This window comes from Prenolepis imparis, unplaced genomic scaffold (genome assembly GCF_030444845.1).
Source record: "Prenolepis imparis isolate NDT839.2.m4 unplaced genomic scaffold, iyPreImpa1.0 SCAF_2, whole genome shotgun sequence".
Lineage (NCBI taxonomy): Eukaryota > Metazoa > Arthropoda > Insecta > Hymenoptera > Formicidae > Prenolepis > Prenolepis imparis.
Genome location: NW_028141160.1, coordinates 21,101,240 through 21,123,208, shown reverse-complemented (window position 1 = coordinate 21,123,208; position 21,969 = coordinate 21,101,240). Strand labels below are relative to the sequence as shown.

Sequence of the window (21,969 nt, the reverse complement as noted above, 5' to 3'; positions counted from 1 at the left end):
TAAAAACAAAAATTACCTTGAGAAAGATATATAAAAGTTTTAGATTGATTTTTTGTGATCATATACTTGCTCTTTCGTGCCTTTCTAAGAAATATATATGTAAAAATATTAATTATATTTTATTATATAATATTTAATATATATATTTATATTAGTGTTTTTCAAAAAAGAAAAATATATATTATATATATGCATTTTGTAATTTGTGATCCATATTTATGATATACATATATATATTATATACATTTGGTTAAAGGCATATATGAAAAAAATGACAAATCTTTTACAAGAATATGTGATCGAAATGTTTATATAATATTTTTTACTCTGATGTGCAGTATACTCACCCTCAAAGTTCTTTCTTAATAAAAAAAACCTTTTAATTACATTCTGTATGTATAATATATAATATATATTTTTATATTATATCATGAATATATATAAAATTATCGATTTTTATAGTACAGTAGATTTTAGAATTACGTCTCTATGGCCGGTATTCATAGTCCGTTCTTATTTCAAGAGCGTCTTAAGTAATGTCTTAAGATGCAAATACGGCTCTGTGATTGGTTAATCACATCTTAAGATTGTACTTAAGACATTCTTAAATATAAGAACCGACTATGAATACCGGCCTATGTATGTACATTATAATAACCATCTCAACTGAAACGATTTCACGGGTATCGATTCTACAATTCTACATTCTACATCGATTATAAAGGAATCGATTTAAATCGATATTCCTTGCCGATCGACTAGAGAACCTCAAGGAGAGAGAAGCGACAACTGGTCACGTGACCAGCTATTCGTGATTGGCTGGCATAATATGTACTATTTGGACATTGCGACGCCAATGCAGTATACGCAGTGCCCACCGGAAAATGTCAAATGTGTGACGTACACGTACTGTGAGGTTATACTGCATTGGCGTCGCAATGTCCAAATAGTACATATTATGCCAGCCAATCACGAATAGCTGGTCACGTGACCAGTTGTCGCTTTCTCTCTCCTTGAGATTCTCTACGATCGACCATAGCAATTATCATTCGAATTATAAAAAAAAAAACATTCAACAAGGGGCTTTATATATATTTCTTTTAATTTATGAAAAAAGATATATATTGAGCAAAGGATGACAAGATATAATAAAATGTCGTAAACAAATATTTATATCGAATTTTAAAGAAAAAAAAAATTGGAAATTGTTGGCAATCCTGTCGGCGATAGTGTGGACAATCGCCGATAGTTGGCGCTAACCGCGGGATTCGCTGACGCTTCCTTCAGCGACCATCTAGCACCCTATTATGTCGCAGTTGGTTCATGGACCATTCGTGAGATATACGCGCGGCGTTTTACCTGGAAACTGTCCAGTGACCAGTCACCGTAGTCGGTTCTCGAGGATCGCGACGTCGTCGCGATTGATCTCCACGTATACGTGCATATACAGCGTGTGCGAGAGGACGAAAAATCGGGCTCTCAGCTATGCGAGTTTTCGCGGATCTCGGGGAGATTGGCGCGTGAAAAAAAAAAAATCCAAACGTGTATTTATACGTACGGTCGACGCCGGATCCGTCCGCGTCGTGCGTGCATCATCGGGCGTAAAGTAGCTCGCGAGGAGCCTTCATCAATGAGCGGACGATAGAGACACATAATTCGGCCAGTCGGACAGAGAGTCGAGACATCGCACCGGGGGGTGAGGAGGGGCGCCCGAAACGCGGAGGCGGCGGGTGAAGAGGCGGCGGCGGTGGCGGGGAAGCTGTTCATCGAACGGAACAGCCGCGCGCGCGGTGCGATACGGACGGCCGAGCTGTTGTACGGTTCGTGAAACGGGCTCGGGCATATCTCGGGAAAGGAGGAGGAGGAAGAAGAAGAAGAGGAAGCGGCTGCTGGCGACGGCGATTCCTTTAGGTAAGTACATACGTACATATATATAGGCGACTCCAAGTAAGTCGCCCTCTCATTTATTCCCCCCCTTTTCTGGGACGAGGACATTTTGAGATGTAATTTTTTTTTTTTCCCTCGCGTTCCTCTTCCAAGCTCCTTCGGGCTCGACGCCCCGTTACTCTCGTTCGCGCCCGATGAATGACGTAGAGGGGTGTGTCGTCTACGATGGGCTACTACGATGCGATATACTACTTGGACGCGATTCCCCGGTGCCACGCGCTACTCCGACTTTTTTCCTCGTCATTTAGGCGTTAGGATGACGTGTGTAGTGTGTGTGTGTGTGTGTGTGTGTGTGTGTATAGGGAGACGCCACGGCGACGCCCGACGACGAGACTCTCTACCTCTTCGTGTTTCCTCATCACCGCGATTCGAACGATGAAATCTGAAATTCGCCTCCCCCCAAAATGTCGCCATTTGCCCGTCTTGTCACTCTTGTAGCCTCTATAGTAGTTGGCTACACCGTATCTCGAAATATTGTTACTTTAACGCTCGACTTAAAGACGTTCCGCTCGGCTAATTATATGTGCACTCGATGTGCGATCATCGTTGGAGAATTTGTCCTCGTCGTTCGGCGTCGACAGGTTTCGTTGTAGTCTCGCGATAATAAATTTCCAATAGAGCCTCGATGCAACAGAGACAACTGCCGCGGATAAAGACACCGGCGATTTGTCTTCGTTTCGATAATAATTGCGATAGCGAAACCTTTTCCATAAAGGTCAACGCAATAACACCGCGTTCGAGGGCTTTCATTCTCCAGCTGCGTCGAGACAATCGCGCTTTTAATCGAGCGAGAATAATTCTCCGTAAAAAAGGAAGCGTATATTGTCCCGAGTTAATGGACACGATATGAAAGATACACGATATGCTCCGCGATATATAATTTAGTGAGAGTTCAATAGACGATACTATATAATAATGTAGCCTCTGTAATCGCGAATCGATTCTCTCCCTATCACTGTCACTTTCGTCTCTTATAATTGTCAGCGGCTCTCTCTAGGACGCTCGTCCGCTACGACCGAGCGTAATCTGTGATTAGCCATGACGTCATTGTGTGTAAAGTGTCCGTCGTCGTGGGCAGTCGGGCGCCCGATGATGATAATCCGCGTCTATACGCTCGTTTCGGCGTATGATGTCAGTATCGAAGTAAAAAAAAGAAAAATTCCCGAGAAAAAAAATTACATTTACAATATATAGATACAAATGTGTGTGATTTATCGGTACTTTCAGTCCCGTTTTTTTTCATTGAACCAACAGATTTATAATCAACGCGATATATACATATAGACATATTATCGATGATGACTCATTCTGTTGCTCGCGTATACTCGATACAGGTATACATATAATATATGTATATATATACTGTTCGCCCTATGTCAATAACCCGCGAATTCAATAACCCGGAGATTCGGAAGAATTGAAGAGCGATCGATCTGATATGACTTCCCAGACTGATTTAATTTACGCTACGATATATGTATAAGAACTCGAGGGGGAGAATAGATTCGAATATTTCGTACTTTTTCGAATCCGTAAACAAGTCCATCTATACAAGCACGTGCGCAGGTGCACACGCACGCAGTGCGATTTTCATAGCTACGGGCTAATAAAAGTTGCGTAAGAAGGGGACCTGATCATCATCGTATCACACGGATCCCCGCCTTGGATATGTTGCGCGTGCAGCATATGCATATATTATACAGTAAATAGCACTAACACAGTTTGTTTCAAACTTTTCTCCTCTATTTTTATCACGGTCTCTTTCACGTGCAATTAGGCTATCGTTATTAAATGTAAATGAAAGAAAAAGATGGGATAGAGAAACAGCTTTCGCAGCAAAATGATTGGCAAACTCTTGAATCAATATAAAAAAATACTATTTATATAATATTTATGATACATATAAATATTTATAACAATTATTATATATTATTTATATTTATATATACTTATAAATATATAATATAATATATATTATAATATATATATAATAAATATAATTAAACAAAATATTACATATAATATATATAAAAATATGATTTTCTTCGTGTTTCGCTAATTATTTGTACATCTGCAGGATGCTTTCGCCATTTTCTCGGCGCCTTGAAGATGAGAGACGCGTGAGATATGTAAAAGCAAAGAAAAAAAATTAGCTAACAAAAGATGTATCCGACGCCGTCCCTGGCCTTTCTCTATTTTAAGACGAGGACTCGCGCGAACACTATCTCGCGCCAGGAAACGCAGCGAATCTCGTCCGTGTGATCGCTTTCATTCAGTTCGTGGAATGGTCCATATTGTCTCCCGTTATCGTCGAGATAGATAAACGTCGAGGCGGCATATGCAACCCCAAAAGGATATGTTATCTGACGTCACGTGGAGTCACATGCATCATCGTTGCGTCAGAAAATTTGAAGAGATACGATTGTACAATAGAGACGGATCGAAAACTGGAACTCGATAATTATCCTAAGCCGTCGAAGTGATTTATGCGGAAATCCATCAATCTTACGTCTGCTCGAAAAATCGCTGTGGTCGAGCATTCGTTGGCCTCGTTTATATGTGTTTCTTTGTTAACGTATATAGCTTCTCTTTCTTTTTATTGTTCTCTCTATCTTTTTCTCTCTCGATACTCCCGTTATTGGTCATTTCGCCGATATCACGAACAATATTACGACGCTGTATCGCGTTGTATGTCAACGAGGCAGCGCGCATATCAACGAGGGACTTAAACGAAGCCACTTATGCCAAATACCTAAACCCCTTAACGTTAATTACCGTCAATTCGCACCGAGCCACCATTGACAGCCGGCCACTAATACATATTTTTGCGAGCCAACGTTTCCGTACTCTCGATTCGGCAATATATCGAAAGAGCATATATATATCATTACATCGCTTCAGCTAATGCGAGTTATCCCCCTTGGCAGAGTTTCAAACGATAATACGCTGCGCGAATACTCACTCAGCGTTATTTTCGTATTAGGTACAAATTGTTTGCATCTCTATCTGTACGGAAGCGTAATGCATTAATTGTGTGTACGGGCGAAAATAATACATAATATGAGGATGAGATAATCGATGAATATGAATATGTAATATTGTTGAGTAAAACAGGTATCAGAGGCTCGACTGCCTTTTATTCTCGCGAAATATTTAGCGCTAATGACATGTGACGCGATTATTAATAAAATATTAGATGATTGCAAAAGTTCGTGCCCGATTTGCATAGATGGATTAATAACTTCAAATCGGGCACGAACTTTTGCAATCATCCAATATATATTTGCGCGAGTATTATAATTATTATCTGGATAGAGAGAGATTTTTGATATAAAAGTTCGCGAAACATACAAAGGATTTGGTTGTACGAGATACATATACGAGCTCGATTGTGCGGTCTTTTTTACGCGCTTGCGTGCTGCATACAAGGTATAAACCTGCGGTTAACTATCGTGCTTCTCTTCTTTTTTGTGCGTGTGTGCACAACGGAAGTGCAGACGCATGACGCACGTTTTCCGGCGCGGTAATAATCGGAAGTCCAAGCGGTGGATTAATCTTATTGAAAAACGACTTATTCATCGGTAGGTTTTTTCTCGATGATCATCAGTAACATTGATTTTGATCGAAAGTGTGTAACGTTACGTAATAAAAAAAAATATATATAAAAAATAAATATAAATTGTTGAAAGGTATATATTATTATAAAATACTCGTGTGATTGCGATAGAATATTACTTATGCGAGGATTTAACGTGGGATTCGGCCGGTGGCGAGGGAAATGCGGCGTGAAAAGGTGAAAAGCGGATGCCGTAGGATAAGGATTGTATGTAGCCGAGTATATGTATATGTACGAGAGCATTGCGTGTCCGATGCACCGGTACTTGGCGTAAGGAAAGCCAAGCGGTGAACGACCGGTGACACAGATCCGAGCTAAGCAAGCGCGCTAAATGAGTAACACGGCCATTAAATACTTTATTTCATGTACATATCGGTATAATAACGATGCGCGATAAATAAATGTTCTTTATTTCAAAGAGAAAATTGTAAAACAATTCTCTCCCCCGAAAGCTCGAGGCTAAATAAAAGGATGTCGCCTATACGCGGTTCGCGTTTCGCTGCACGCACACGATTCCTGGTATAGGGCCCCGCAACTTTATTGATCGCACACCGGTAAGGTGTCCATACCTCGTATCGGATTCGGCAGAAACGAGTAAAAATTTCGCTTACGCGTTTCGCAGATCGTTAGGCCTTCGTTTTTTTTTCCGCATAATTTTTTCATTGTTCTTTATTTTTTTTTGTAACAAACGTGTTGAGAAATTTTGGATATATAATATACAATGCGATATGTCTTCCTCTATTACAATTTTTTTTTTTAGTGTAGACTATTATTTGAAATAATTAATATAAAAATATATCAAAGCAAAAGATTTTTGCCATTTTGTCTAATCTATATTGGCAAATGATATTTTTCAGTTGCCGGTAACTTGTACGAGGCACGAAAATGGCAGATACGAGTCAACAACAAGCATTGAGCGAACCGCACACAAATGGTGTGATGGATGGTTTGACAGAAGATGAAAAAAGCAAGATGAGACCCGCTGATATTGATGCGGTAAGTTGCGTCAAAAATTTAGCACGATAATTTTTTATCCGAATTTTGCGGAAAAAATTCGAAGACAAACGAATGAATTAAACGTGCAAATATATATTATATTAAATATATATAAGAGAATCTTATTTACAGGATATGAGAGAAATGGAGAGGAGAAAGAGAGTGGAGATGATGATGAACTCGCGAATTTTCCGAGAAGAGCTAGAACGTATAATCGAGACGCAGATGAAGGACGGCGCTGGACCCTCCGGTCTTTTGCAACAGATCTCCGATATGATGGGGGCACAGGGAGCCCGATTCAACGGCAATGTGTTCAAAAGTTAGTGCCAGATCGCTTCGAGTTATATCATTTTGCCTTTCTTTTCTCGCTCGCATTATCATATACGATATTTATTCGAAAATACAGATTCAAATTGCGTCTTACCTATCAACGACATTCGCGGCGTGGAAAGTATGGGATACGCCAAGGGCGAAAAGTTGCTGCGGTGCAAATTGGCGGCGGTGTTCAGATTACTCGATCTGTACGGATGGACGCAAGGCGTCGGCGGACAAATCACCGCCCGTCTTAATCAGGATCAGGAGCACTTTTTAATAAATCCTTACGGGCTACTTTATCACGAGGTCACCGCCTCGAGTCTGATAAAGGTGGACATGCAAGGCACGATCGTCGAGCAGGGAACGACGAACTTTGGCGTGCATGTCACAAGTTTCCAATTGCACTCGACAATACACGCCGCGAGACCCGATATCAAGTGTATTATTCATATTACTACTCCGTCCGTTACCGCTGTGAGTATATTTCGTCTCCCATTTCTTCATTTCCGATGATCCGTTTCTTGTCTCGTATTTTTATACCGCGATTGTGCGATATTGATTTAATGTTAATGATTAACGATTAAAATTTATTAGCTAACACGCCCGCGATATGTATTGCATAGGTCTCTTCCTTGAAGTGTGGATTGTTACCGATCGGTCAAGAGAGCATAGTGATAGGCGAAGTGAGTACCCATCAATATATAGGAGGTTCCGTCGAACCGGAGGAACGGGAGAAGATTGCTAGAAACCTCGGGCCGATCAATAAGGTTATGCTTCTGACGAATCGCGGTGCCCTTTGCTGTGGAGAAACAGTAGAGGAAGCGTTCTTCAACGTTTACAACACCGTAGTCGCTTGTGAAACTCAACTGAAGCTGATGCCCGCCGGTATAGACAATCTAAACCTTATCAGCGAGGAATCGAAGAAGGCTATATTCGAAGCTTCGCGAAAACCACCGATCCCTCAGCAGAGTTCAGTGGTGGAGTCATCCGCTCTCGCGGAAAAACTCGAGAAACGCTGGAGAATCGGCGGCGCTGAATTTGAAGCTCTTATGAGAATGCTCGATAATGCTGTAAGTTCAATCGCGAAAAGCGATTCGACATTACAACAGTTCGATTATAATGTCTTCTCGTTGTGTCGTGTTGTTTCAGGGATTCCGTACGGGCTACATATATAGAAATCCACTCGTAAAAGGAGAACCTCCAAAACCGCGAAACGATGTTGAAGTTCCACCGGCCGTATCGTCCTTAGGATATCTACTCGAAGAGGAGGAATTGTATAAGCAAGGGTAAGCTTCCCCTTTTCTTTGATTTGGAGCGATTACTTTGCTCCAACAATAGAGTCGTTAATGTGATTGATTGCAATTGATTTCTTTTTTCCTTTTTCTTTCGAGTAGATTGTGGAAGGGCGGACGTAAAGGCACGGACAGATCCCGTTGGTTAAATTCGCCAAACGTTTATCAGAAAGTCGAGATCCTGGAAACTGGAACACCCGATCCTAAAAAGATCACCAAGGTAGAAGTCATTACTTTTGAGAATAAGAACGACTAATTATTTACTCACACTTTTGCGCGAACTCGCCTGATGCTAAATCTAATATAGGTATTTCTTATTTGGCAATATTAATATTGTAATCGCGTATTGTGGCTGCTAATCGAATTACGACTTGCGCAAGAAAGGAGAAGGAGAGCTTTAAACGCGTCAAAAATACTAAATAGTATAATATATTGATATATATTAAATAATTATGATATAGATGTATATGGAATCGTTTATAAGATTTATTTCGTTTAATTTAATTTGAGAATAGAATATTGTCGAGCCTTTTTTTAGGCATGATACCAAAATTTTAGTTTGCCACTATATCACAAACTTATTTTAATTGAACTTTGATATAATACTGACAATGAGATTCTTATGTTAAAATTTTAGAATATTGATCTTTTTACTTTTTAAGATATATAACCTCTTCTTAAATATATCTATATCAACATGTTATGTTTCTACTATCACTATTTCGGGACTTTGGTGAAATTCATACAGCGATATAACTCTATTATCAATTTTTATTTTATTTTCTACATCGGTGGATGATAATTTTATTTTACCGAACAATATTTTGGAGATATTTTTAGCGATGACTGAGAAAGATGATGCGCATAATTTATGGCCGTAAATAGATAATATAACCTCGTATCCAATGCGATATTATGCACTGATATTATCAGCACAGTTTTCAGCCAGTAGACCATAGATAATTGCATTTTATCATGTTAATTGCATAATTTAATTTGCTTTGACATCATTTTAATTTAGTTTTATTATATAAATATATACGAGTAAGTATATACGTACATATATATATATATATATTATGCTAGTTATAATCATGATAGTTTTTTTCCACGAATTTGATGCATTCCAACTCGTGCCATTAGTCTATATCTAAATGCTAATATGTTAAAAATGATAATTTTATCAGTATATTATATTAGTTTAATCCCAACACAAACATCTCACAAAGTAAATAATATATCAAGCATTAATGTTTGTTATAATATACTGAAATATTTCACTATAATGATTATATAGCTCTTTTATATAGCTCTTTTACAGATATAAATATAATTCTTGTTATCACAGAGCGATATTATATTTGGCAACCGCTTATTAATGCGATGATCAAAGTACAAATTTGAAACAAAAATCACACAACTTTAAATTTTATGTAGAGACCAACATGTACATATATGTGCCTATGTGTGTGCACGCGCGTGATTCGTGTGTATAAATATGGGTCAGATTCTTAACATGAAATTAACAAAAAGAGATAATAATTATTATTTAATGTAATTTTTAATTGCACAAATTTCCATTACACATGCGATATAAATGTTTCATGATATTACAAATATAGATTAAAGCAAATTGTTATTGGTGCATTCTTCAACTAATATATTAAAATGAAATAATAAAAGAGAGTTGTTAAAGCTTCGCATAAAAACAAATATCAAATAATTTTTTTATTTAATTGTTGATAGAGACTGATAGTACAATCTTTTTTTTATTATACACTTGTTTGTGTTTTGACAAAGTCACAGTTTTTGACACTGACACATAACTAATAAAAAAGTGACTCATTTCTATAAAATCAAAAAAGCTTAGTGAAAATATGTTTAACAAAGGAAGAGATTCCTATTAAATATGAAACGCGCAGACGGAAGACTAAGAACGAGGGCGATTAACATTTTCGTAAACACAATTTATGAAATATTATCATGTTGAATTCCAGTCAATCGTTAGTATAAGTATATTTACCTATAAGATATTAACGACTGTTCTTCTGTAGCTTCTTGATGTTTAAATAAAGTTATATGTGCTGTTTAAAGAGGACGATTATATCAACTTTAATAAAACTTCAACTTTAATGGTACTTTATACTTAGCACTATTCATAGCCTACTGATGCTACGCTAATAAACTTGGAGCCTTTCATAATATATTGCAAAGTTATGTATACGTTATCGCGCCTACATACAATATATTGATTGACGCTAATTATATGATTTTGAATTCATCTATTCTATTTGCGTACAGAATTATTCTATAGCAAAAGTGTTATAATTAGGGTGTAAATGTTTCGTGCATCTATAAATAGAGGCACGATAAGGTTTTGTCCCATTTTACCTGAATATTGCATGAGGCGAGAATAGAATAATGATTTCTTATCACAATATAACTATAGAATGTGTAAAAAAGCGTATAAAAGTGTTTCACGACTCTGTATGAATGTGTGCCTGATCTCGTCATCAAGATCTCCCTGGCGACACTGATCCCACTGCATTTACAAAACCAGATCAAATGACCCTATGTGTTTCATGAATTTTATTTGTTCTATTTCCTTGAAATGTTATCAACGCGTATTAATTAATATTATCATATTTCTGAGCTGTGCTGATTTTTATGCAGTATTACCTGTAATATTACATTAACTTATATATTTTTATACGATTTGTCACAAATCATAAATAGTGTTGTGATATTTCCCAGTAAATTATATTCTGGAACAATATATTAAAGAGGAGACAAATATGCAGCAGGCACACATAGCATGCAAGAGTCTTTACTTGTGTTAACATTATTATTGCTTCTTATGATGGTTTGAAGGGGGTCGACTAATGTTCTGGTTTTGTGTGCAGTGGGTGTCTGATGGATCTCCTACCCATAGCAGCACCCCAGTGAAGATAGACGGTGCTCTTCAGTTTGTACCGAAAAATACCAATCCAAAGGAGTTCAAACAATTACAACAGCAGGTAAGTATTGCTAATTACATTAGCATAAATATTCTATTGTCTCTTTATTTTTGCTTTCTTGTTATATCGGCGAATTTGCATAAATGGAAATGTACAAGTTCGATATTTGCCTTTGCTTCCCTGACAGATTAAAGATTATCGACGAGCAGAAAAGATATCGGCTGGTCCGCAATCCCACATACTGGAAGGTGTTTCATGGGAGGAAGCTAAAAAAATGCAGGTACATAAGTTTAATAATTGCCAAATTTTTAAATCGATTTGAATTAATTCGAATAGATTTATTCTATTCATCAACATTCACAATACATATCAAAATTATAAAAAAAAACATCTTTGTTAAACAGTCTTTCCGATTCAAACTTAATGTTTACCAAAGTATAAAATTTACAATTGCAATACGATAGCATCTTTTTTTATGTTTATAAATTCCTGTAGAAAATATATATGTCATCCTTGTAACTTGCATACTCGTTGTTTGTAAGGACGCAACAATTAGTGGTACTGGAGAACAAGTAGTTTTAGTAGGAGCCGCTAGTAAGGGTATTATACAACGTGGTTTTCAACACAATGCGATGGTCTACAAGACACCCTATGCCAAAAATCCCTTCGACGCCGTCACGGATCAAGAATTGGATCAATACAAGAGAGAGATCGAACGCAAACAGAAGGGAGATCCTTGTTAGTTGCATTCAATCGCCAATCCAATCTTTTCCGTTTTATTTGCATGCATTATATATATATATGTATCCTGTATATATATCCTTAGACATACCGTGTGATCACTTAATGTTTACCAGACATTTTATTGGAGCCATTAATATTACCTATTTTGTAAATAGACGATGAGTCACAATCAGAATCCGAGGCCTTGTCGTCCTTTAACATCAGTCGTGCGACGCATGAATCCAGCACTGCCAAGAGTCCTATTCAGTCACCGGTTTCTGTTACTTCGGAAACGGAGGAGGAGAGTAGAGACGGTAAATTCATTGTATTTTTAATTCACATTTTTCCATACGTACACCATGGAATGTACCACATTTCGTTACACATTATACCTATATATTTTTATTTTCTACATTATAACGACTATACTTGTGTGTATAATCCTTTGCTACAGAACCCCGAGTATTGCGAATAGAAACGAAACAAGTGCCTGTGCCGAGTCAACCCGAAGTCGTGTTAAGTGATGGTAAGTCTTTCCCTTTTTTTTTTTTTTTTATTTCTATCTTGCTCCCCAAGTGAATGTTTTCCCATTCAGTCTGTGTAAATAGTCAACGAGTGATTAGCGAAGTGAATAGAGTTATGTGTTACGCGATACAAAGACAGATTTGCTTTGATTTCATCTCGATTTTTGCATGCTTTTATTCGCACATGATACTCTATGATTAATTTGCCACAAATCACAGCATGTTTGTATATAATCGCATTATGAAGATTACATAATTTTGCACGAATTATTGTCGGTGTGTTTGTATTGTATTATAATGGTAAACTCTCAGTGCGATCATTTACGGGATATAATAAATACGTCGGTATATTTCGTAATCACTATGTACGTATTGCATTATCGAATATCACAATATTTGAAAATGACAATATGAGAAGCATTTTAGTGATGAATATGCATGTGAACGTATTTATTTTTAACATGCAGTGAATGATGCTACTACAGAGTACCTTAATGAGATGCGCTACAAAACGATCGAAGGACAAAGTGGTTGCAGAGGAGGTGAGTTTTATTCCATACGAGGGGAAACGAGGGCTGGAGCTTCAATCTAAAATATTTTTTGTCGTATATAGACTATTTACGACGATTGAAGAAATCTTATCTGGTACAAGTGTAATATTTATGAAATAGTAAGATGTGCGATTTTTGCGCGATTAATAGAAAATACACGACTCTGGGAAAAGAGACATAATTTACGATTACGTTTCGAAATCTCAAGCCACAGTACAAGATAAGATTATCTTCAGTCTAATCTCGTACGTAGTTTTTTATACGATTAAATTAATCTCGTTTTATATTGCGTAAGATGCATTTCATCCGGTATAGGCTACACCTTTTCCGGTATGAAATACGCTCCCTATCCGCAAAATATAACTACGTAAATTGCATATATACATACGTATATATGTGTAAACTTGAGCAAATATGTTCATTCTAATTATATCGCTAGAGATACGTTTGCAAAGTGTCATCGAATTTGTCATTCTTTTGCATATGTATATATGAGTTTCAAAAGCCCTCTCGTCTCCTTCCGTCACTCGAAATATAATCAATCGATCATTAATGCTTGCATCAATAACCGATCGTTCACGTTAAAGCACTTTCTTTTAATCTCTTTATTTCTGTGTGTGAAACGCTACAAAAAGATCCTTGAAACTCGCACGTGTTTCTATCTAATTTAAGGTGTGGTTTTTTATCATTTGTTGGGGTTTTTTCTAAACTATAAATAAAAATTAAAATGATAAGAAAATGATAAGAAAGAAGCATCATCGATTTCTATATAAAACTCGAGCTAATTATTCTCTCTACGATTTTTCTAAAATCTTTTCTCGTCTTGTGTGTAACGCAAATTATATAATTACATGTAGTAAATCAAATGACGATGAATAGTAATTTTATTCAAGATAGATAAATAAATATTTTCGCGCAATTATAGCATAAATATAAACTGCAAAAAGAAATACACAGAAAGAAAGTGGGTGTAGCTTCGAGATTATAGCGATAGCTCTAAAATTAAGAATACCTATTTCGAGCGCAGCGTAAGCGACGGCGAAGACGACTTCGCGGATAAAATGTCCGAGTATCCGTGAACGTTCTCCGTTTCTCCAAAAACGAGATGGACGGGCACCGATCGAGAACCTGTGTATATTTGAGACACATTTTTGGGACATAATTAATGCTTGCAGATTGCGAACTAGGCAGCAATTGCAGCAGCGAAGTGAGCAACGAAGTGTACTGCGGTCGACGATTTTCCGAATCTCTTTACGATAGTCTTCATTTGGAGAGTGTCAAAGTCTCGACGATCGCCGAACGAAAAAAGCCCTTTCTTATTACACGTTCGAAGACGCCCATCAAGTCGCAATCGAACACGATCGTCCGGAGGGACGAGATTCTCGCAAAATCGCGCTACGAGGCGAGACGAAAGTTTTTCGAGGATCTCGAGCGTCGAAAGAACTCGGCAACGGAATCGAAGACGGAGGGAACAACGTGCGTTAATAGCGGAGAAAACGTATCCGAGCAAAATTCTAACATGGTGGAGGACTCTACGAGTGAAAAATTACCTGCTTATTCTGTAAAAGAGTACAACGCACATCTGACAAATGCGGACACTGGAGGATGCGTCGAGAAAATGAATGGCGAGACGCATTCGGACGATATGATTGTGATGCATTCTACGAAATGGGAGAATATCGCGCGACCAAATTTCGTTGAAGTAATTAACATGAAGGAGACAGAACCGAGCTCTCCTAGTATTAATACGAATCATGATTGTCAACACGAAGAGACGGCAAATCGCGAGAATCATGCAATAACGATTGAGAAGGATGCGTCTGGAAAAATGGAATCTTCTGTAACTCGAGAAACAGGTAACGAGAAATTAAGCAACAACTGTTTACATTCGACGACGGTTCAGGCAACGAATAAGGAACAACAACACCAGCGTAAAATAAGAAGAATGACGAAGATGAAAAGCTGTGCTAAAACGCAATGCGATAACGAAAAAAGTTCACAACCGTTGAACGATTTACTTTCCAACAATTGCAACACACATTCCGAATGCGACGAGGACAAAGAGGCATCGATGAATAAAGGAATAAACGGTCACGCGACGGAGTTCAAGAAGCAAAGCATTTGCACGTGGATCGAAAAATCCATGCGCGAGAACAATTGGCCAAATAGCAAAGCGGAGACCAACGAAACTTATGAATCGTATTGCGACGACATCACGAAAATCGTCGAGAGCATCGACGTAAATATGAGAGCCTCGTCGAAAACGGAGCTGGACGCGTTGCCCGAAACGGACACTTGCGTCAAGTACAATCTGGACTCGACGAATATGAGTCTTATTTACAGTTTAACTCCGCCAGCGGTTCAAGAGGAGAGCGGTAACGACGATACCTCGCAGGACTTGGCGGAACAATCGTCGGGCTGGCAATCCGACACAACGAGAAACGAGAACGATGACACGTTGGACGATTATGTGTGGATAGAACCGACGACGACGACGACTAAGGCAACAGTGTCCACGCAGGATCTGCAAGATCGAAATAGAACGATGACAATATCGAGCAACGATAGCAATTCCGAGTTCGAAAGACATTCGGCGAGCGGTTCCGACATCCTCGAGTTGCCGAGTCGCACGATTCTCGAATTGGAGGATATCGACGGCGAAGTCTTTCACAATGGGATCAACGAGTCCGCCAACGAGATCATCGCTGATCTTAATGATGAAGAAACCCCATCGTCGCATGACGCTTTGCAAATTGCGCGGGATATCCTCGCCGAGATCATCGAGTCCGTTTACATTCTGTTGTTCCTGGATTCTTCTATTTCCGATCTTCACGTCGCGAGAGAAGTCGTACGCCAGATTATCTACAACTGTTGTTACGAATATTCACTCGCAGAATTGGCCAGTCGAACGTCCGACGTCTCGACGACGATCGACAAGGATGTCGATAATGTTTGTCGAATGAAAGGCTTCTTGGAAAATCTGTCGCCGAATTTCGCCGGTTATAATGACGAAATGATAGACGAGAAGGAGGATCGAGGATCCTCCGCCACGATCGAGTTTTGCACCGTAGCAAAGAGGCCGCCGATCGTCGAGAAGCCGAGTACTTTGGCGTTAAATTTCCGCATCATCAAAGTCGCGCCGGATACTGCTTGTCAGGTATTTGATGAAGATTCGATCGACAACGATCGCGAAATCGGTGGTAGAGTTCTCGATAAAACGAGGGACAGCGAGAACATAGCTGCGTCAAGGTCAGAAATGGAAACGTGGCCGTGCGATCGATGCTGTTATTGCTGTTATTGTCAAGAAAAGGATGAAGAAGCGACCACGAGAGATAAGTTGAATTGTCTGACGCCTATAACCGAGGAATTGGACGAAACTCTGCACGATTCTACGACGATCATTTTAGAAAAGCCTAAATCATCGTGTGACCTGGAAATCGGCTCTGTTGATGCTGCCGAGGAAAACGATACAGTAGATATCGTGAAGAAATCTGTCTCTCTCGACGAAACCTACACAATCTCCGAAGTTAGTTCCGTCATTATCTCCGATAACGATGAGACGAACGATGTTCAAGAACGGCGCGATATCTGGGATTCTTCTGTAGATTGTATGTCGTATTCGTACGATACTAAAGAATTTATACGCTTGGAAAAGGCTGTCGTGGATAGTTCGCCATTGAACACGTAGCTCCAATTCGTCTTTTAAAAATATCTAATTTCGCGATTATTTAATCAGATTAGACTAAACAATTGTTTTTTCCAATTTTTGGGGGAGAAAAGAAAAAATTTCAACAACATTTTAGATCGTGTCGGTTACTTTAATTAATCGATGAAGTAAAGTTCTTGCTCTTAGTGTTAATATTCAGATCTGAGAAGAGCGTCTGTTATATAATATTGAATACTTTGTACAGTCAATGTTTCTTCACTTTGCACACACGTTCATTTAGCTTATTAACAAGTTTTCATGCGTTTTAAACTGCAAAAAAAGATTTATTCTATAAAAGCAGCGCCAGTAAATGTGCAATTCTTAGATGCTAAGTAGAAAAGAAGACGTTATTTCAATGTCTGTTAATGTGTCTTGTTCGTTATTTCTGCAATTTTCTTTTCCTTCATAGTTTTTGTACTTTTATGAGTCTCTTTATGCACAAACAAAGCGCACTTCTTACGCGATCGACTTTAAACACATCTGAATAGGAAAAGAAAATTTTGACAATTTCTACATATTAATTAATTGACATTTATAAGAGTACTAATATCGTTTATGTAACATTTTCTGAGGTTTTTAGTTCCTATTTTTGTTTTTGCTTTTCCTATTTCTCTTTTAGTTAAGTTGTAACTTAAAGACAAAGGATTTCATGATTTAGTATGTTCATTTTAATGGTTTATGGTTTATTTTCTTGATATATTTTTTGCCCAATTAAATTGAAAGTTTAATCGACATTACATTATGTTACATACTTATGCTTTCTACTAACGATATTGTATCTAAGTTAATTTAAATTTCGAATGCTTGTATAATTGATACAGTATCACAACAATTTTCAAGCACGTTTGATGATATATATAAAGGTTTTGCACATAACACTTTTTATACTTTTTCTTTACCCATCTTTATTTGATCTGTATGCATTATGTGTGTGCATTAATCCTCACCATTAACCTGCTACTATTTGGTACGATGGTATACACGCATCCTGCAAGCTACAAATGATCGATGCTATTTGCTTGGACACATTGATTTTCTATAACGAATTCAAGAGCGAATACCGACAAACATCATTTCTCAAAAGGTAAGGTATCTTTGTGTGTGTCTCTTTTTCTCTCGCTTCTCGTTATCTTAAAATAACAATAATACGTAATTTTCAGCTGCCTAAGTTTGGTGTGATTGATTGCAATTTCTCGGCTTAGAAATTATTACAAAAAGATGTGATTGACTAGAGACCGATGGTTGCCTTATGAATTTAATTATTATCTTCTTATTGATAATTTTTTTTTATTTTTAGGTGAGACTTTAACAACAAGTTTTATATAATTCCATATTTGTGTTCTAGGAGAGAATACCGTAAATGGCGATCACTCGGACGCTCATCACAGTACTTTCTCGCAAAGTAGCAAGGAGGTTTGTCGCATAATACTTTTAATATCAAAGTCACCGCTAAATATTTATCATGCATCATATGCGGGGAACCGGACGTATCGCGTATTAATTTTTCACACGTTTTATTATGTATATACAATTCTAATCTTGAGATGATGGGGGCTAGATATAAATTATTACATTTATCTTGAGTTACGGGGGCACAAAAAAGAACGAAAGAAATGAATCTGATTTGAACAAAGCGAGTATAAATCTCCGCATATGTATATACGTTCGGCCTCCTTTTTCACATATCTCACACATATATCATAAACATCTGCAGGGAACGCTGTTTTCTAAAAGTAAAAAAAAATGAATAAGATATTTCTCGCTCTAATTAATAACAATCACGATTACAAGAATACACAGCGTATCCGATATTTGAGCAAATTATCGCTTTGTATTAATTTTCATCGTATACAGGCTCGCCGCTTGTTCACAAGCATATATAGTCAGTTTTTCTAGAGATTCTCTTTTCTACAAACTTTTCTATTATTATCCTATGGTTTGCATGCGATCAGATTATAATTGGCTAATAGAACGATTAGCGAGAAAATTCGGCGCGCACTTATGCATGTGCATGCAGAAAGGTTTATGGTTACGGTTGGGACCTTCCGTGTTAAGGGTTCCATGTCGCAGGATGTGAGCGTTAGCGAGGAATCGCCAAAGAAGGAAAAGAAGAAGAAGAAGGGCCTTAGGACGCCTTCTTTCCTTAAAAAGAAGAAAGAAAAGAAGAAGTCGGTCGAGGCGTAGGTAGTCGTAGCTCAGGTATGTAAATTACTCAAGCCAAATTCGATTTACTCTTCTCTTATTCTCTGGATTTCGAATACGCACACGAGGGATGACTTTAGATACGTCGTGAACAAATATATTTACGAATCGAACACGTCATTTTTCTCTCCTATAGGCGTTTGTATGCTTATACTCTAGAGAGCATTTTTTACAATCTAATACAATCTATGGATCGACCGAACGAGTTTTTAAAGCTTTCTTTGCTATATATATATATATATATATTTTAATATATATATATATTTTAATATATATATATATTTAATTTATAATTAATTAATTAATTTGTATATTTAATTAATATATATTTTTTAATCGTTCGCTCGTTCAATCGATCATCTCTTGTCAGTCGACACTTTTCTCTCGAGGACGGTTAATTTGTTGATCATAGAAGGTAGGAAGAAGCATCCCTTTTCCTTAGAATTAGATGCGCTAAATTTCATTTCGCATTGGACGCAATTAAAAATTAACAATCATTCTTCAGAATTACATTCGCGCGCAAATATCTAGAAAAAATAGAGTTTCTATAAATACAATAATAATTGATGAATACGGGGAGGAAGAAACCGAACGTTACTGACGCTGAGCTAATCTATATTTGCAGACACTGCCACAAGCAAAAGCTTATCATAAATAATAAAACGAAAATACAAGTTTAAACTCAAGATCGAAGCGAGTTCGGTTTAAGATAAAGGACGAAATATTCGACGAGTAACGAAGCACAGACGAATGGCGGAGAAAATGAAAGGGAAGGAGGATATGCGAATATATAAAAAAAAAATCGAAGAGCGGATGAGCAACAATCACAGCATCTTTCCAGGACTCAAGACTGCCATCGCATTACGTCTACGATAAGGAAACTATATTGTACTGTTAATGTTTTTACGTTTTTAATTTGTTAAGCGTCGCGCGCTAATGTATTTAATCCGCTATTTAATTTTTGCCTCTCCTATCCCGTATTTTGTGTGTAACGCAATAAAGAGTTACATATATGCATACTTTACGACGAAGACAGATAGAGAGAGAGAGAGAGAAACGTCATCATTGATTGAACCGTCTTCGTCAATTTTATTATTCGCCGATATCGACACGGTTGCCGTTTTGCCATCGTCCTCGTCGTCCTCTTCCTGATGCTCATCGTCGATGTCGATGTCGTCGTCGTTGCTATCGTCATCTTCATCATCATTATTATTATTATCACAATTCTCATTATCATCGTCATCTTCGTTATCATTATCATTATCGCCAACCATTCTCACTGTCATCATAGTCATCTTCGTCGTTGTTGTCGACGTTGTTGCTATTATATGGTCTCGTCTCGTTGCTCTAGTTTGCTTTTATTCTCTATACTCTTTTTTTTTCTTCATCAAAAAATTATCTCTCTATTCTTTCATTATAACTTTCATTGGCATTGATAATATCTTAGACTTAGGAGGAAGGTATATAATCTTCTTTCGCAAAACACGAGGTATGTAATAGAGTTTACGGCGCAAACTTTTAACGCGCGAATGTTAATTGAAAATGATATATGAAACATATTTCGAACATATTTGTGGATTCCACTGGGCGATACGGTCAGCGTTTATCATAACGAAAAAAAAATAATATAGAGATGCGTGCGAAAGGCTGTGTTCTAAAAATTTAATGTTGGCATGCGAGGGAATGTTATACACGGGAATATATATGGATCTCGCGTCCGCAAAGACGCAATTTTGTGTGCATCCCCGACAATAGATGACATCCCAGATTGGTGTTTCGTCTTCGTGATGATCGATATCCTGTGCAGAGTAATTTGTGCCGTATTGATATTCCTGTTGATTACGCGATTGTTGCCGAGAACTCGGTTTTTTTTTTTTTTTTTACAACTAGATTGGTGCTTTGTGATGTATCAATATAACTCGATAAAATATAGCGTAAAAGCTGACCCAGTAAGCCAAAAGAAAGCCCCAATATTCATCGGTTATATCGTGTGTATCAAGTTTAAAAACGAAAATTCACATATATTCATTGGAAGATATATAATTAAATACAGTAAAATTAAATAAAAATCAATCCCAGCGTGGAATCAAGATATAAAGCGCTTTCATAGAATCTTCGACAGATACTTCTTTTATATATTGGACATGAATGAAATGGCTTTGACATTTCGAATCGAAATTTGTTATAACAAATATTTGTTGTATATATAGAAAGAGAGCTTGGAACGGTGTATGATTTTTTCCCCTTGTTTCCTGTTTTAATTAAGAACTTATGAATTACTCATTAATGTAAAAACGTGCCCTTATACTTTCACTATCGGTCGATTAGTCTTAGTATTTGAGAGATTCTGTGTCAGTTTCATTCTTTATCGTATTTTATGATAATTGAGTGATTCTCTCTTTGATCTGCTTTGATTATTTGCGTGTCGCTTGTGGTTGAATAACAGTTTTTTGGAATAACTTCAACAAGTCGAATTTTTTTAGGCCGGATTTAGTAAGAATATTCTCAGAGTCTTGAAATATTTACATCATTAAAGGCTTTAATTAAACAAAGAAATAAATTATGAAATTACGAATTGTCGTTTAACTTCTCTATATTTAGTTTAGCTTGTTGAAGCTATCGAGGAGTGTTGTTCAAATTGATAATTGGAGCACTCTAGTGATTACGTTATTCATAATTGATCGCGATCACTTACAACGTATATTTTGTACAAACGAAATCGGCGTTAAACTATCTATATATGACATATGTATAATAACGTATGATTATGTATGTCTATGTATAATGCGATTCGTATTATACATAGATCTTCGAGAGCATATTAAGATAATAAAAATATAGTATATATACTATTCTACCAGAGAGGAAGAGAGAGTGTTCTAAGCTGATTATAAATTCATGCTGAAGTGGCTGGAAAGACTATAGAACGAATAGATAAGAGAGTGAAAAAATAAAATATATGCATATGCACACTGCTTTAAAAGTTTTTATCAATGCCTATGCGAGATGGCAATTTTGATGACGCTACGTTTTATTTTATATTGTTTTATCGAATCGTGAAATTAATGTGTTAATGACTATTATTTACTCGCTATTATTATTATTATTATTTGCCCTCTTTATCACACACACACACACAC

The 21,969-nt window shown here is 37.2% G+C and overlaps 1 protein-coding gene across 8 annotated transcripts; it reads left to right on the top strand.

The window, feature by feature from the left end:
* Positions 1-1,308: 1,308 nt before the first annotated feature.
* Positions 1,309-21,691, top strand: Hts (adducin 1-like protein hts). 8 transcript variants are annotated; one of them, XM_083031667.1, is made up of 16 exons: positions 1,318-1,911; positions 6,421-6,559; positions 6,692-6,878; positions 6,966-7,348; positions 7,498-7,944; positions 8,024-8,160; positions 8,269-8,386; positions 11,070-11,183; positions 11,311-11,403; positions 11,666-11,861; positions 12,023-12,160; positions 12,301-12,372; positions 12,838-12,912; positions 17,973-18,040; positions 18,698-18,826; positions 19,455-21,691. In XM_083031667.1, exons 2-15 carry the CDS (start codon positions 6,449-6,451, stop codon positions 18,809-18,811), a joined length of 2,253 nt encoding a protein of 750 aa, XP_082887793.1. In that variant the 5' UTR covers positions 1,318-1,911; positions 6,421-6,448; the 3' UTR covers positions 18,812-18,826; positions 19,455-21,691. The 8 variants fall into 8 exon arrangements, with proteins under 8 accessions (XP_082887790.1, XP_082887793.1, XP_082887791.1 ...); XM_083031665.1 differs by having other exon boundaries at positions 18,683-18,826; XM_083031669.1 differs by lacking the exon at positions 12,838-12,912.
* Positions 21,692-21,969: the final 278 nt, after the last annotated feature.

Bases quoted from the DNA above. Each gene is read 5' to 3' on its own strand.
- Hts (XM_083031664.1), top strand. From the start codon at position 6,449: ATGGCAGATACGAGTCAACAACAAGCATTGAGCGAACCGCACACAAAT. The intron at 7,945-8,023 runs GTAAGTTCAATC...GTGTTGTTTCAG, and splicing joins TGAGAATGCTCGATAATGCT to GGATTCCGTACGGGCTACAT. The intron at 11,184-11,310 runs GTAAGTATTGCT...CTTCCCTGACAG, and splicing joins TCAAACAATTACAACAGCAG to ATTAAAGATTATCGACGAGC.